Here is a 17,763-nt window from a genome sequence, read left to right as displayed (position 1 = left end):
TCTATTTATTCTATAACTAAAATCCTGGGTGATTATTGTTAATGTTATTAAATAATGAATTTGTTCGTTAATAATGATACTTTTATTAATATATTAATAATTTATTAATACAAAATAAGAGATTAAATTATTTTTTGGTTCTTCAAAATTATTTTTCAGAAATAATAGCTAGAAATATCTTCCATCAGTATATTTAAATTTAAGTTTGTAACTTAAGATGAAAATAAGTAAAGTAATAAGAAGATTCAAAACTTTAAGAAATATAAACTCTATTTATCATAAATAAAAATAAAATTGACAAATTAACAATAAGTATATTACAAATAATAATTAATCATTTTACAACGGTCAATTTTTTTGTGTACAAAATTATATTTTCAAATGATTTTATGTAAAATTTGAAGAATTAAATAATAAGAAAAAATCTAAAAGTTAAACATATTTAAATACACAAAAATTAATCAGTAAAAATTATTACACGCTAAAATAAGTCATTTGCGTGATCAGTCTTTAAAATGTCTAAATACTAATAGATTTAATAAAAGTATATACTTAAGAAATTTAAGATGAAGTCATAATTAAATATTTTAACTGACTTAAAGCATATGTTAGATTGAAAATCATCACCTTTTAGCCATATTTATAACTCATTAAATCTCTAATATAATAACGTCAAATAATACAACATAATAGTCAAACTTGAAGGAACTAATCAAAAGTAAAATTTCCTTTTAATGTCAATTTTTTCTGTTTGGGAGACAAGTTACTATTTTATTTATACAATCACATAATTATTCGATGAATTTTTTGGTAAATTATTAACAATGTCAGGAATTATAACATTTTTTACGATTTTGGGTGTTTTTTTTTTCTCAAACGACTCTCCGATTTCCTGTAATGTTCTACCTTTTGTTTCTGGTAGGAAAAAATAAAAAAATACTGTGCTAGTAATAGACACGAGTCCATAGAATAAGAACGTTCCCGGCTTAGTGAACCATTCTTGGAATAGAGGGTACGTTTGAAGTACGATGAATATTGTTATGTGACCAACACACGTAGTTAACCCTCCAATTATTCCACGAATTTGATTAGGATAAACTTCGCCGATCATAACCCATGGTACAATTAAATATCCAATAGTCGAAGCAGCATAAAAAGTATATAATGTCATGATAGGTAACCATGTAGCCTGTGACTCCATGCCTTGTGATTTCCAAGAGTCAAGTTGAAACATGTAAGACCCTAAACACAACATGGATATTCCACAACCGACACCTAAAGCAAAATTTTCATCGTTAAGTCACCATACATAAAAGTTCTAAAAAAAGTAAAATAAAATTCATATTCACTTGAAACGTAGGTAAGAGTTTTACGACCAAATTTTTTCATCAGAGAACAACCTATTATTGTAAATATTAACCGAATTACACCTAAAATGACTGTAGCACCGTACTTATCGATAGTCGATCCAGAATCCTAAAGAATATATTTATTTTTAATTTTGGATTAAATAAAATATTAATTAATTTTCATTACCTTAATTATGTCAACTGCATACGAGGTAACAATATTTACTCCGGAGTATTGATTTATGATAAAGTATAAACAAAGTATTACAAATGGTTTAATAGTAACTGGCTTACACATTAGTTTCAATTTTTCTTTAAGTGTTGGTTCTGTATTATTTTTCGAGGATACTATCAAGTTGTTTACTTCCGATTCGACATCACACACACTATCTCGAACTCTCTTAAGGCTAGCCATGCATTTTTGTTCGTCATTTTTCGATGATATCAGCCATGATGGGGATTCTGGGATGAAACAATCGACACACAGTGAAATTGTTGGCACTAATGCATTAACGATCGCCAATGTATCCCAATTCAATACTGATCCACCCAAATATTCCAACATGACTCCTGAATAAACCATGATATTAAAACTAGGCTATAGAACTTCTCAAGTTACAGTTAAGTTAAATTTGTACCTAAAGAGGTTCCTACTGATGCAAATCCTGCTAGTACACCGCGGAGATGAGGTTGTGAAACTTCAGCTGTATATACTCTTGAAGGAGCACCCATCATACCAGATCCGAGTCCAACTAAAAATCTGCCAATGTATATCCATTCTACCGATGTAGCGCAACCTACCATTAACCATCCAATAATTGCTGGTAATTGAGTGGCAATTAATGTTTTTTTGCGACCAAGATTATCTGTGAGGTAACCACTTAAAATGCTTCCACAAGGAGTTCCAATTAGTGAAACACTCGCTGCAAACATTAAAAACTAACATGTTATCAAACAACATTTTAATTTTTGAACCGATGTTTTCAATCAGTCTAATTTTTTCTAAAAAAAGGGATCTCAATTAAAAATATACTGGAAAATAGTATATCATCAAGTACAAGCACAACAGCTCCTCTTCTTCATACAATTTATCGTTAACGTAATAATCTTTTTTTCCCCTCTCTAGGAGCTAAAATCCATTGATAATATCAAATACTAAAAATAAGTGAGAAACTATAGTTTATAGCTTTATCCCTTTCTAACCAATGGTTTTTACCTTATAGATAAAGAAATAAAAAAAACGTTATTTACTCTAATACTATCACATAGTAAACGAAACTGTCCGTAGTAAATAATCAAATTATAAGACATTGCATACTAAACAATACTACGGTTTCGTCACCTCTTTGCTATTATTATTTTCAAAATTATACATATAGAGTGTCCCACCAGCTTTTAACATCTTCAACAACTTTAGGATAAGTACATATTGAGTCGCATAAATGTTAATGCATAGAATGAATATGTAGCGGGGGCGGCGTATATATGGTAAAAACAGACTAGCGCGTTCGTACCCACCTGCGCTACATAATCACGCTATGTATCAAAATGCTTATAACTCGATAAATAATTACCCTACTGTTGTAATCGACCCATCAAAATTTGATGTAAGAAAAGAGCTTATAAATAATTATTTTTAAATTTTGGAAAAATAAGAAAAATCTAAATTTTTTTATTATTGAAATTTAAAAATTATATATAAAAAAAAGTTATTAAAAATGTCATAACCTGATGGGACATCTATATATGAAGCATATAATTGAAATATGAGTAAATACCTATCCATGAAGCTTGAATTTTGTTGATAAATATACGAGAGGTTGGCGATTGAAGTTGCGGTAAACTTACTGCAGGGTAACCAAAAACTAATCCTATGTTAATAGTACCAAAATTAGCAGACAGGGCTACAAGTATCTGTAATAAAAAAATAAATAAAGTTATTATCTGAATTAAAAATTATACATACAAGAATTACACAATGGTAGGTAGACTCAAAAAGAAATGTTTACATACTTAAAACCATTAAATTTAGTACTCATCAATTTGTTTACATGGAAGTTTTGAGAAACAGTAATAATTAACATTATTATTAATTAACTACTATCGTAGTAAAAAATTACCTATGATAAAATACCTAGAAGAAATACTCAATACGACCCTGCTAGATTATCTATAAAGTGATGAAAAAATTTAATATCTCTTCATATCATTAAAAAAATAAAATATTAATTTTGAAGAATTAAATTTTCACATTTTTTAAACATAATAAAATAACATTTCTACGTGCATTTAAACACATTCTTATCAAAAGGTGTTTATATTTTCTTTTTCTTTATTAAACATCAAAATTTTACTTTCAATTAACGTTTAAGCTTTACTTATCAAGTATACAACCAAAGAATTTCTTAATAGTAGTATTTTATTGTATTTTTAACGACTCACAAAGCAATTAAGCATATATTTCTTATGTGATAAGCACTTGATTTTTATGGTGTACCTCGAGACAAAGAATGATACAGATTGAATTTTAAATAATGTTCCTTATTAATTAGTATTTTTGAATTTTTTTTAAATATAAATTATGTAATTCAAAGAATTTTTAAATATAATAATTTTTAATATTTATATGAAAAATGAATATTATCAAATTTAGAGATATGCATTGTTTTTATTTTTATTGTATTAAAATATTATAAACGAATATAATATACGCTAGCAACGCTACTAAAAATAAGTGCATAATTTTTTTAGGTCTTAGCTCCTCCTTCAATTGAGAAGTTTGAATTAAATAACATTCAATTGAATAAAAATAATTATTATTATATCCATCAAAGTTTAATTGGGTATATTGCGTACAAATTAATAAAGTTATGATTTCAAGGTATTAAATGTGTCATGAAAAAATTTTTAAAAATTGTTTTAGTTTGATAAGCTGGAAATTAGTTTAATATAATTTATAAAGTAACAAATTACAAATCTCCAATAAATAAATAAAGTTATATTAACCAAAATTGTAATTATAAAACTAATAATATTAATAAAAAAAAAGAACAGTTATTATTATTATAAACAGTCTATTTTTTATGAAATAAAAAATGTTAAGTCAAAGATAAGAATACACCTTCCAGTTTTAGTGCACTAATCGCTGAAGATTTTTTTATATGTTACTAATGCTTCACCAGATAATAATACAAAATTAATAATTCTACTTAATTAAAAAACTTGTGATTGTCCAAATATTTAAATCTTAAGTTCTTTAAAGATCTAGACTTAACAATATTTTGAACAAAATTTAAATTATTTGTTGAAAAAAAAGTTTATTAAAATTACCCACCATAATTCATTACTTAATCTCGGGGTAAAGTACATTTTCAATGAAGATTGTAGAAAAAAAACAATAGTTGTATAAAATTAAATTTTAAAAAATTAATCTTGATTAAATTTTAAGTTTTAACAATAACTAATAAACAATATTTTTATTAAACCAACAATAAATATAGAATAAAATTAGCCTCTTTGATTCAATAATTTAACAATAAATTTGATAAAAGTTTAAACTTCTAGAGGAAAAAGTAATGTCCAATATAGAAGTTAGACAGTAGTAAATTTAATTTCAAATGGTCTTATTTATGACAATTTTATATGCCTAAATCATATCCATGAATATGCATGATGAAAAATGCGTGTGTTTAATCTAAAGTGTACACAGCTTTTTTTATACTTGTTATCATTGTACACATTTAATAATTAACTGTTCATACGAACAATACCAATACTACAGGATATATATTTTACAAAATTTGAAGATGAAACAAAGCTTAACGAGCTTTTATGCGTTCACTTTATAATCTTATTTAAATTATTTTTAAATAAATTTACTCACTTGTCTGTAAGAGCTGCCTTTTTTCGGTTTTTGAGATTGTACAGTGTCGTTTTTTAATAACGGTTTACTTTTTTCTTGCGCCTTAACGATGCCAGGTAAAAATAACTTGGACCCAACTATACTTTCAGCACTGCACATATTCGTACTGTACAAAAAAAAAATCATTTGAATATTTTGAATACAAGAAAAATCTCGCAACTATACTTACATAACCATTTTAACATAAATTTTCAAAGACAAAAAATTATCAGTCGACCGTTAGCGTGCTTTAGCGTGTTGTCGATGGGCATTAAACAGAAGTCCATGAACTTTGCCGGCAGTTAGATTTAGCTTTCGTGTAAACTCGCGATGAAACCAAAATTTCTAGGATTGAAATCTTCGAAAAAATCTGTTCCTCGAAAATCACGTATGGCGGCCAAGCGCACAACTACAATTTGATGTTTGCAAATGTGTTCACAACAAACAACTGTTCAGATTTATCGCATAGAGTTGGTCCTAATGCGTGCCGGCAATCGTATAAGTAGCTATGCGGTAGGAGGGATGGCCGAATGGTAATAATATCGCGTGTGATTATTTCCCCATCGTTATGGGTGTAGGTCATAGTCATGTCGCTTACGCGTGTTCACGTGCATTGTCTTGTATCGTTGAATTGGTCGATTTTTTATATTCGTCTCCATTTTTTTATCTACGAGTTTAAACGATATGTAATTACTACTTGTGTTATTGTTGTGGATAAAAAATTATTTGTAATCTGTTTACTAGAAAATCAACAATGAACTTAAAAAAATCAATAATTTAAGAGCAAATAAAATTTTATTAAAACTTATCTTTCAATTTAGTGCTTTCATAAATGATTAATTAATTATAAAATACCTTTTATTGTCAAGTCCATAAATCCTCCTAAGCCATGCTTAGTTTTGAAGGTATTCAATCAAAACCATATGATTTTAATGTATTTTTTCGTGAACTGGTTTAAAAACAAAACATTATTTTCGGAGATCATTCTCTAATAAAACTTTACATTTTATTGTTCACTTCAAACTACCGTTAGAGTAACAAAACAACTACATTTATCAGCCCAAGTTCACTTATTGAATAATCATCATCGTCATCTTCTTAGCATCTACTCAATTATTTAGGGTCGACTTTTCCTAACGATTTTACGTGGTTATAAACTGGCCATCCACCTAACTTAATTTCATTATGGTTGAAAAATCCAACAAGGGACTAAGGTGTTTGTCACTGTTAAAGTTCCTGTAAAGGTCACCCATCCGCTAACCAACAGCAAACAGCGCAGTTGAACATCAGCATTAAGGTGGCGACTAAATGACTACAGCGCTACACTTAAAATTTTACAATAATTCATTGTGGTTGATTTTTATTCAATTGCATTATACATCACTATACAATTTTAAGGTAACATAATAGAATTTTCCTATTAATATTATTTTACTCCAAAAACTATAGCACATCCAGTTAGAAAATTGTTATTTTTTTTATAGAACTTAAAACAATTAAACTTGAAATTTAATAAATATTTTTAAAGTTCTTCTAAATAAGTGGGAGAAAATGTACAAACACTTTATATTGTTGGCCTTTCGGTGTACATTGTTTTCAGAGCCAATTCTATTATTAATATATTTCATCATCAAGTTTTCTAGGTGAATACATAACTAATATTTAATATATTTTACTAATTGACTATAACTATAAAACTTATTTAATGGTCTCTCAATCAATAAGCTCTTTTAATTTATGTTTCTAAACATTTTTCAAAAGTTTTAACTTTTATATAGAAAACATAATTTAATTTATTTATGTAATAACTCAATTTTTTGTTCTATTTTTTAAAAACTCATAACGGTCAATAAATTGATAAAAAAATTTATGAACAAAGTTATTCCTAAAAATTAAAGATATACGAAATTTATTGGTCATATGGGTTAATAGTAATTTTATTTAAACTTGATAAAAATTTTAAATTACTTATTGTATAACACATGATTACTTAGCAAAAGTAATCTACTGTTTAGCAATGTTGCTAATAAAACTATTTAATTTTGTTTTATCAGTTATGTTTAAGGTTTCATATATACGTATGTTGTGTAACATACAGAGTGAAACAGATAAAACTAAAAATTCTTAAAAAATTTTGTCTGCTAAATTTTTTCATTTCCTTTTTTTTTTAATCAATTTGTATACACTTAAACTAAATTTTAAACAGAATATTATTAATTTTTTTTTATTAAATAAAAAGATACACTTTTATTTAAAATTTTTCGGTTATTTTATAATATTTATTATAAAATTATCAAAGTTTGAATTATCATTGATTCAATATTAATGATAATATTTAATTGATTAGTTTTATAGAAACATTCTAATACCTCAAATTCTTATTTTAATTCAGCCGTTAAATGGCTTTTTAAAGTTTGTTAAAATTTGAATTTTCCTTGTGCATTTTTATAGTATCAAACATTAGTCAATTATTAAGAAAAAGATAGAAGTAACTGCATATTTTCAGATTACCTAATTATTACACTATTGTTGTATCCATGAAAATGATCAATGCAATATTTCTATCATTTTCCAACAAAACAGACCGCTGTTTGATATTATAGAAAATGCATAAAAAATTCTTAAAATACTGTAACAATTTAATTGTCGAATTAAAATAAGAGTCTTTAGTAGCAAAATTTTTCTTTAAAAATAATCTTAAAAAATTCAAATATTTTTAGATAAAACATTATTTCTTAAATTGTATTAATAGAAAACAATTAGTTTAAAATTTTATAGAAGTACTAAAATGTAAAGGTTTTTTTTAATCAAATATAATTGTAGTGACGGTAAAAAACAAAAATATTATAAAAAATGAATAAAGGAAAATTATGATTTATTTAACACAAAATTCTGAGGAAAACAATAATTATGAGATGAACTATTAATCACGTATTATTCACTTAGTTACAATTACGGTTACATTCCATAATAAGATTGCCATTTTATACGGCCTTTGATTTTTGAAGCATAAATTGATGGTTATACGTCCTTAATGATATGCCACGTGATGTCTGAAAAATATTTTTGTGTGACATTAAAAACAGATGAATAGTACTCACTTAGACATTAATTTAATGTTATAATTGTCTGCTTACAGAATTTTAAGTAATATGTTGAAGTACATAACAAAATATTAATAAGAACACACCTTTTCAGTCGTTTATTCAGACATTTTTTTTGTTAGATAAAATAATATAAAAATTACGTCTGAAAAGAAATATTCATTCATTAGAAATATTAAAGAAAAAAACGTTCATTGGTAAAAAATTAACTTTCATTTAAAATTGTTGTCAGTTTTTAAACGATTAAAAAACAAGACACTAAATTTCATAGAAACTATTAAAAATTTTTAATTTTATGTAGAGAAATCTTATAAATAAAAATAAACAATAATATATGGCAAACATTTTTTTTCCTTCAAAGTGAAAACGCCTTTAATTTTCCTAAGTGAGAACCACTAATTTTATTTAATAATATAATAGAAAAAAAATACAAAAGATTTTGTTTTTAAAATTTCTTAACAATTTAAAAAAAATTGTTAGTAATTTTTTTTTTTATTAAATTAGGTAAAAATAGGGATTATAAAAATTAAATTAAAATTTTTTTATCACATATTGTTGTAGAGTTTTTTTGAATCAAATAATTTTTCTCTTTACGAACATTTAAAATTTTCAATAGTTTCTAAGAAAATTAGTGTCTTTGCCAAAATTGATCATTCTGTATACATGCTATCATTTTAAACGACCTTAACCTAACGATCCCAAGTTTAAGTATATGTAGTTTATATTATTGATTTGATTAAAAGCAGTTTTATTTTAAACTATCTTAAAATAACAATAACTTTTTGACCATTATACTTATAGAAATAAAATATTATTAATTTAAGATTTGCCTTTGTCTCCCTTAAATATACTGTTCTATGTTAAATGCTTATTTTCAAATACGAAAGTTTGGTTAGGAATGTGAAGTTGATAACTGTTATTAATACCTTTTTTGAATTTAAATTTAATCATATTTGTTTATAGTTGATATGCAAACATACTAGTATTTCAGGGTTTATGTCGATTCTCACTTTTCTACATTATAAACGAAAATAGCTCATTTATTTATTTAAATTTTCAGTGAATTCTACACTTTTATTTGATAATTTTATGAAATGAAATTTATATTATCTCTCCATTATCAGATTTAAAATATAACCTTGTTCCTGATGAACTACGTAAATTATATTACTTTAATAATCACATGTTCATATTCAATTAACTGGATCAACGTCATTTTTTTCAATACACTACGAATAATTTTTTTTTTAATCTCATTGTAAAATTAAAATCGTACAAATTTATCTCCAAGCATTACAAAACAGAATGTTTCCAATTTTTTTTTGTAATCTATTTATATCTAAATCATGCTAAAAGTGAACTTTCTTTATGAGCAAAAGAGATGTTTCTCGACACAACCAATAAAGTTGTGATTCAGCTCTCGATTAAGTTTGAGCTGAAATAGAACAAGACGACATTCAGAAAGAAAGCGCGACGTAGACCGTTTAGAGATATTTTCTAATTGAAATTTAAGGGCGACTCACAATAAGTCATTAAAGAAAAAAACAGCAGGCTTTTTTAACGGATATATCATCAAAATCGACACTGTAAGAGCTGTGTATTTTATAACGGGACTTCAATTAATCGTATACTCTGTACACAGAGTGACTCTTTTTACACTTGCCACTCAATATCTTTTAAGATTTTTTTGGGAATTTTTTTATCTTTGTTAGTTACATATTTAAATCCATTAATCTGTATAAAATATTTGTTTATTATTTCCTTATGTCAACAAGTAAATGTGGAAATTTACCGAAACTCTAGGAGAGCTAGAATTAGTTACTGGAGACGCTCGCTCATTTTATATAGAATACCTGCTACTTTTCATTGTACTTATCCGATTTTGATATTATTAACAAATATTTAAGTGGCAGACAATAAGATAATTTAGTATTAATTTGATATTAACTGTAGGCGTATAGACACTGTGGGCTATCGGATGGGGACCACAATTAACTATAAATATCGTATAATACAAATTTTATGTTGTTTTATTGTGGTGACTAGGTTATTTCTATATTGGATACATATAATAACTTATTTTAAAAATGTTTTAAAAAACAATTTACAATTTTCAAAGATTTATGTTATATTTTATGGTGCTAATAGTACTTATTTTAGATTTTAAGGGTACTAAGTTCCTCTAAGCATCTCAATCTCCATCTATTTCTACCTAACATGAGTCAAAAATAAAAAAATAATGCAAATATTATTGGTCTAAGAGAAATTAAGTGGCTAATGTTAAAAGCATCCCTCTGTATAGAATATACTAAGAATTTATTTGAATACATCTTATAAAATGAATTATATATCAAATTAATGAAGGTTTTTATTTATTATATACTCTATTTATAAAATTTAACAGGTTTTTACTTGCTAAACCCATATTATGTATGAAAATTAGTAATGACTTTCCTAAAAAAATACCGCCATGATCAAACTTTGAAACGAATCTTTGCATGTTAATATTATCAATTTGGTCTCAAATATGGCAAGAATAATTTTCATCTAATTAGAAGAACAAAAATGCTTAATATTGAAATTATTTTAAAATTCATTAATTAACTTACCCCTTAAGGTCCACACTAAATAATTATAGGTTAATTAATTAATTGTTCAATTAAATATTTTACCTAATCTAAGATAAGACAATATTATTGAATTTTAATTTGTAATTATATGTTGAATAAATTGCATAATTTCTAAATAAAATTTCAAAGTGTAAGGACCATTTTACAACAGTTGTTGAATAATTGTTTTTGACCTGCATGTTCGACGAGTACTTACTGTACTATATAAGGTTATAATATGATATAATCAATTTAATAATTAATCTAAACGATTCTTAGCGTTTTACAAATGTGTTTAATTCATTTTTTTATGCCATGGATTAGAAATAAAACTTCAAATATAATTAGTTAAATTTTGAACTTTAACTATATTTATTACCTATAATGTAAATATTTATTTAGTTTTAATTTTACCCAAATAAGCTATAAAAGGATCATAAGATTTAGGTAACAAAAATTAATTTAAATATTAATTTTAAAAAATCTTTAATATTATAATCAGTTACTGTAAAAAAAAAAATGCTGATAATTTTTTTCCATTTTCACTCTTGTAGATATATATTTTTTATATTTCTCGATCAGTAGCAAGTCGAGCCCTCTGAGAAATTTTATGGTGGTACTATCACCGTGTTATATCATTGACTGATTTTTTACATTGTCGTAATTTATATCTTTTAATTATTTTTTCTTTATTAATATTTTCATATATCCGTACTGAATATAGCATTTATTTAATTTTGAAAATCACTCTGTAACAAAATTAATTTAATAAAGTTTATTTTATTTTTTTATGTAACTGCGCAAAATTTTTTATAAGATCAATTAGAACACTAACTGAAATAATCAGACAAGAACACGTATTAGTTATTATGTGTAAAATATTAGTAGTTCTTTTGTAATAAGTATAATTTAAAAGTAGCTTGATTTAATTGATTTATTGCAAAAATAGTTATAACATGTATTTACAAAGAATAAAAAGTACTATTATTTATGATCATTAATTTTGATAAGGTTTATTGGCTTTTTTTATGGTTTTATTTTTTGTTCACGATGATTACTAAATTAAGTAGATACTTTAAACAAGTCATTAATAATTTTTAAGAATCACTTACTGTCTATAGAAAGACCTGATTAAATATTTTTGTTGAGTACTTGATTATCAACTCCGTTCTTGTTGAACTCTTAAAAAACTTATTTTTCTAGTGTTGACTACATATTGTCACGCGTTTCCCTTGCAATAAATAACACAGGATGATTTTAAGTTCATTACATACCTAATATCATTTATGATATAGTTATGACCCTTGTAAATGTCCATTTGTGGGCAAGCGAAAAATATTATAATATATTTTTAGTCATATATGTCATTGCTACTGAACGATTTAGTCTGAACCGTTCATCGAAATATGTTATTATACACATTAAAAAATCTCTATCAAACTTTAGCTAAAAAACAATTTAAAATAAATTTGTGATAATACAATAACTGCCGTACAAGGATTCATACAGATTATATTTCGGTAAAAGTAAGCTTTTAGGATGTAAAAACTACATATTATTTTATAATAAACTTTAAAAAAAAACTTTCGTCAGACATTTGAAGGTGTTTTATCTTAAAAATAGATTTTGAGATAATTAGAAAGATTTGTTATTTTTTTAAAGTACTTCTTCACTTGATTATTTATTTTTTATAGTTTTCAAGTATGTTTTATAAAATTTATCATATGATTTAACATATTATGAAAAAAAAATAAACATTATTTTATAAAAAAATTTGTTTAGAAAGACAATATTTTATTTTGATTTAAAACATATCTATAAGCCAACTTTTAAATAAATATTATCTAAAAACTAAGATTGTGGTTCAAATATATGAGTCTGTAAAGATTAGGACTATTAAAAAATTATTTAAACATTAAATTCTTTATATTTACTAAGTATTATTTATTTATTTAATTTTCTAAAATTTTACCATAATATTTACAGACAAATGCATTGCAACACTTATTATTTTTAAAATATTAAGATAATAGTTATCTTAAAACAAACTTTAGATAATCCAAGAAATATGTGATTTAATTTTTTATAGCTTTATGTTGGAAAGAATTTAACATACAAAAAACGTATTTGCAGTTACGCCTGAGGTCTTATGTTAAATATCTTGGAAATATCAATAACGTTTAAATTAGTGAAAAACCGACTCCGATGGATTTCCTGAGCTATCATTAACCGTAATCAGTAAATATTTTCAGATAAATTATAATTAAAATCAATAAATTTATATAACTATAATTAAATTGAACACATTAGAACGAGAATTTAGATAAAGTGGGAATATCCACAACCAATAGATATTTTTCAAGGTATTGATAATACATTAAAAAACTAAACCAAAACAATGTTAGACGTGAATATTAATTATTACATCATTTTTTCTGCTCTTTAATCAATTTAAATGTTAGTGAGATAATTATAAAAAATATAAGTCTACATTCATAAACTATTTGTATAAATGGAATTAAATATAATCTCATATGATTTGCAATACCTACTTAGTACAATTATATAAAATTTAAAAAAATATTGTAAATTATTATAATTAACAATTAAAATTTAGTTGTACAATTATTAAAATTGTACTTTACTAATTCAGCGGACATTTAAAAAAATTGCTGTTATTTATTATATAATGTTAAAATCACACACGTCATAAATTTATCTTATCTATTTATTGACATGAAACATAAAAGACTTTTTTTAGATAAATTTTAAGTAATTAATTTTGACTACTTAAAATTTTAAATTAAAAGTTCACTCTGTCACGTATTTGTATTATATAGAGATAGTGAAACGGTGTCCATGTTACCAAATTACAAGAGAATTTCTCATATTATTATACTTTTTCTTATTTTAATAAACATATAATTAGCTTTTAAAATAACCTCTTGTGATTATTAAGACACTGTAGAGGATAAAAATTGAATATTGTAAGCAAATCAGCATTTTCTTAAGTCGCAATAACCTTAGACATTTATAACACTCAATAAGTACTAATAATAACAATACTTCGCAGAATATACCAACCACAGTCGTATAATTAATATTTCATTGATGTTTGCGAAAAATCTATCAAAACACACATATGTGTATGCATTTCTATTTATATTAATATATCCCACAAACATTTACATACCTATTTATAATGATAACGGATAAAATTAGGAGATTTTAATAAATCTTGTTAAATTTTTTTTTTATTTATTTATTTCTCAAAATTACGTTATCTTCACCGTACTATCGATATGGTTAAAAAATTATGCAACAAGGGGAACAAACGGGACTTAGCCCTCCCAGTTGACGAATTATCTCACTCTAGAAATAATAATATTTGTATATATTGTTATAAAAAAATACAATTAAATGTGTAGGAAAAATTAAATCGGTACTCAGAAAATTTGTATTCTAGTTGCAACTATAATACTAATAATTAAATGATAATTGTAACTAAATTAGTTTTTGTAGATATTTTTATTAACTTCGAACTATTTTTTATCAGTATTTCAATTAATTAATTAGAAATAATTATTGATAATGATGATGAAAGTATAAATTTTTAAATATTATCAAATAATTGTTTTATACATAATTAAGTGATTTATTTATACCACTAATAATATAAATAATTTTTATTTAATGTAATGAAAAACATTAAAACTAAAATATAACTTACAATTAAAAGTATTTAACATCATAGAACGGTAATTCTCACTAATATATTTTACATTTGGCAAATTAAATTAAATTAAATTTCTGATACGAATATAAAATTCGTTTGACCAGTTTATCTCTTCATAAGTAATAATAAGGTCTATTAGTAGATCAATATATCTATAATTAATTTATTTATTCATAAGAATTGATTTTTCATATAAAATTTATTTCTTAGAAAAAAATTCAAATAATTTTAAATGATCTAATAGGCCAAAACTTTTAACATGATCCTTTGAATTTTAAAAATCGAATATTACTTTTAAAAATTAGTTAACTTACTTACTAAAATAAAAAATATACTATTTTTTTTTTTACCATTGCATTAAAATGATGCATGTAGTTTAGATCAAATTTGTTTTTGAAGATAAATAAATTTTATAATTTATAACTAAAAACTAAAAGTAGTATTTTAAAACAAATAAAATCATAATATTTTTACAAAAAATTACAAATGATAATAATAAAAATTAAGAATTAAAGCGAATCATTATTAATGAAATTTACATAACATAGAGACGAACAGTGCTCGAATTGAGGGGGTGCGCAGGGGGACGTAGCTCCTCTACTTTTTTTAAAATTTTTTTGCGCACCCCAACTACTTTTTTTTATTGTGACGGGAGGACGGTGGACAATACCACCTCTTTTTTTTTTTTTTAAATATTAGTATGATAATGAAATATGATTTATTAATAAATACTAAATAAAGTAATGAGTAAACAAAAAAAAAAAGGTCTTCAAAATACTAGGGACGCAGTTTTCAAATTGTTAAGTTGAGCTCCCCTACTTATTTTTGGCCAATTCGAGTACTGGAGACGAATGAAATAAACTAAAAAGAAAATAGTAATATAAATGTAAATAAATAAAGGTAAAGTTGTAGTGTATCGAAATTTGAATAACACTGAGTAAATGATATTAAATATCCTCTAAAATTTTATAATTATTCTTAATGGTTTATTAAGCAATAGTTTGTTTGTGCTTTGAAAGCATGAATTATATTTGTACTTACATTATATCCTATGTGACATAATAATATTTTAAGTAATCCAACGTTGATTCCATCGTACTAAATGCACTGCGTTAACGTTTCACACATCGTGTTGTGCAGTCAATATGATTATTTACTAAAGTGATGTGATCTTAAATATTACGATTTTGTTACATAACGTCTACGACTGATTTATATATATATATATAATTTTCTCATCACTCTCTATGTTTTTTTATCAGAAATATAACACTTATAATGTACCCTTATTTTTATCTCTGTTGAAAATTTTTTTTTATTATTATTTGAGAAAGTACATTTTATTGAGAGATAAAATAAGATTTAAAAATATTTATATCTATAAAAACATTGTATTGTGGTAGGCCGACCCTAACGCTTCGAAAGGATGCGGCATAATAATCACCGAGACAAAAATGAAGCACTAAAAATATCTCCGTAAAGTTTTCCGCGCTGTCTGCCGATGCAATATTCTGAATTCAAAATAAATTTAATAAAAATAAGAATATAGCACCTGGCTTGCCACTCAATACAAATAGGTTTACATAGATATTCTAACCTAATGTAATATCAAGTTGCAACCTTTACTTTTGTCTACTGGCGCAATGTTCATGAGAACAAGGACATAAGCTTACAGTTAACATATAGGAGCTTCCTAGTAAGTATAAAATTACAGTATACTTAGTCAAATCAAATTATTAAAATTATTAAAGTTGTGAGCTTTGCTTTGAATGCCAGCGCATTGTTTATTGAAACAAGGACAGAACCATTAATTAAGATAAACTTTATATATAGAAGAAACTCACAATAAATTTATGACATTGAATAAATAATTAAAGTTGGGTTGGATTAATTGTTAAAATAAAATTATTTTAAAAAGATTGAAATATAATAGCTATTACGTTCTAAAAGTTATCTAGACATCTCCCATGTAAAAAAATTTCTAAATGCACCACTGTTAATAAATATATTATTTAGCATTTGATATTATGCTGAATCAATTATAGATTTATATCTGTCACAATTACTTATCAAATGCTGTATGAGCCAAGTCGAACATATAGATCATTATGTTTTAATTGTTTCGCCGAATTTATTAATAGATATATTATTATTACCTATAATTTTTATTGGGTTCACTGAGTTCAATCATTTTTATATACAGATGACGTTGGTTTTCAAGGTAATTTTCCATTTTGATGGTAAAATGATAATCTCTAAACATAAACATGTGTATAGATTACAAGTGTTTAGTAAATATTATTAAAGTATATTAACCTCTATACTTTTTTGTTAATGCGAATTATATAGAATTGTAATTCAACTAATCTTTACACACTTAATTAAGATTAAGATCCATGCATCATAAATAGTTGATGAATTGCGCAAAAACAAATTAATTCCATTTTTAAACATTTTTTAGGAAGTTAAAAAGCTAAAAAAATTGTATATGTATCCTAACCTTCCGAAATTTAAAAAACCGCTATATTTTGTATATTATTTTTTTTCCCATAGATGTAATCGTAGTTTTGATTATAATTAAAAGAACGGCAGAACTTGATTCAAAAAAACAAATGAAGAATTTTGATATTGTGAAGGCCTTTATTTGGTAGGTTCAATGTTGTAGTCATTATTACACTCACTTTTATAATAGGGATCATAGCCACAGATGTATTATAAGAAAATTTTTGAATTACTAAATTGATCCTCCCCTAAAAAAATGATGCCTATAGCAATAGTTAATTTACGAGAAGTTAAAAAATATTAATTTAATGATTTCCTCTTGAACAAGTTCATGTTGCATGCTCGTCTTAGGATAAGACATATATGATTCAATTTGATTAGTTTTAATTTTGTCAATCGTATCACTATTCACATTAACTCCTAGAGATTTAAACCCAAGGGGATCAATCCTTTTTGAAATCGAAATGATTAAAATTTGAAATGTAGTATTATTAAGTGTAAATATTTTGAAATTAGACCTCTTATAAAAATCACAATAGAATAAAATTTAACTGTTCTTCAA

General features: G+C 24.6%; 1 protein-coding gene and 1 long non-coding RNA gene across 3 annotated transcripts; both read right to left on the bottom strand.

Moving 5' to 3' along the window:
- Positions 1 to 294: 294 nt before the first annotated feature.
- LOC126895694 (facilitated trehalose transporter Tret1-2 homolog) lies at positions 295 to 5,887 on the bottom strand. Its single transcript, XM_050667862.1, has 7 exons — positions 5,441 to 5,887; positions 5,233 to 5,377; positions 3,128 to 3,263; positions 1,988 to 2,272; positions 1,537 to 1,919; positions 1,350 to 1,476; positions 295 to 1,275 (listed from the first exon to the last, which is right to left on the bottom strand). Exons 1-7 carry the CDS (start codon positions 5,446 to 5,448, stop codon positions 776 to 778), a joined length of 1,584 nt encoding a protein of 527 aa, XP_050523819.1. The 5' UTR covers positions 5,449 to 5,887; the 3' UTR covers positions 295 to 775.
- Positions 5,888 to 8,108: 2,221 nt separating this feature from the next.
- Positions 8,109 to 15,902, bottom strand: LOC126895699 (uncharacterized). 2 transcript variants are annotated; one of them, XR_007701698.1, is made up of 4 exons: positions 12,076 to 12,526; positions 11,470 to 11,712; positions 8,388 to 8,499; positions 8,109 to 8,303 (listed from the first exon to the last, which is right to left on the bottom strand). It is a non-coding gene; the product is annotated as an uncharacterized LOC126895699 (long non-coding RNA). The 2 variants fall into 2 exon arrangements; XR_007701697.1 differs by lacking the exons at positions 11,470 to 11,712; positions 12,076 to 12,526 and adding an exon at positions 15,741 to 15,902.
- Between the last annotated feature and the right edge of the window lie 1,861 nt (positions 15,903 to 17,763).

The sequence above is a fragment of the Daktulosphaira vitifoliae genome, unplaced genomic scaffold (genome assembly GCF_025091365.1).
Source record: "Daktulosphaira vitifoliae isolate Bord-2020 unplaced genomic scaffold, ASM2509136v1 Scaffold_1, whole genome shotgun sequence".
In the NCBI taxonomy this organism is placed as follows: Eukaryota; Metazoa; Arthropoda; class Insecta; order Hemiptera; family Phylloxeridae; genus Daktulosphaira; species Daktulosphaira vitifoliae.
The sequence above is the reverse complement of the archived record's forward strand: the minus strand, read 5'-3'. Positions and strand labels throughout refer to the sequence as shown.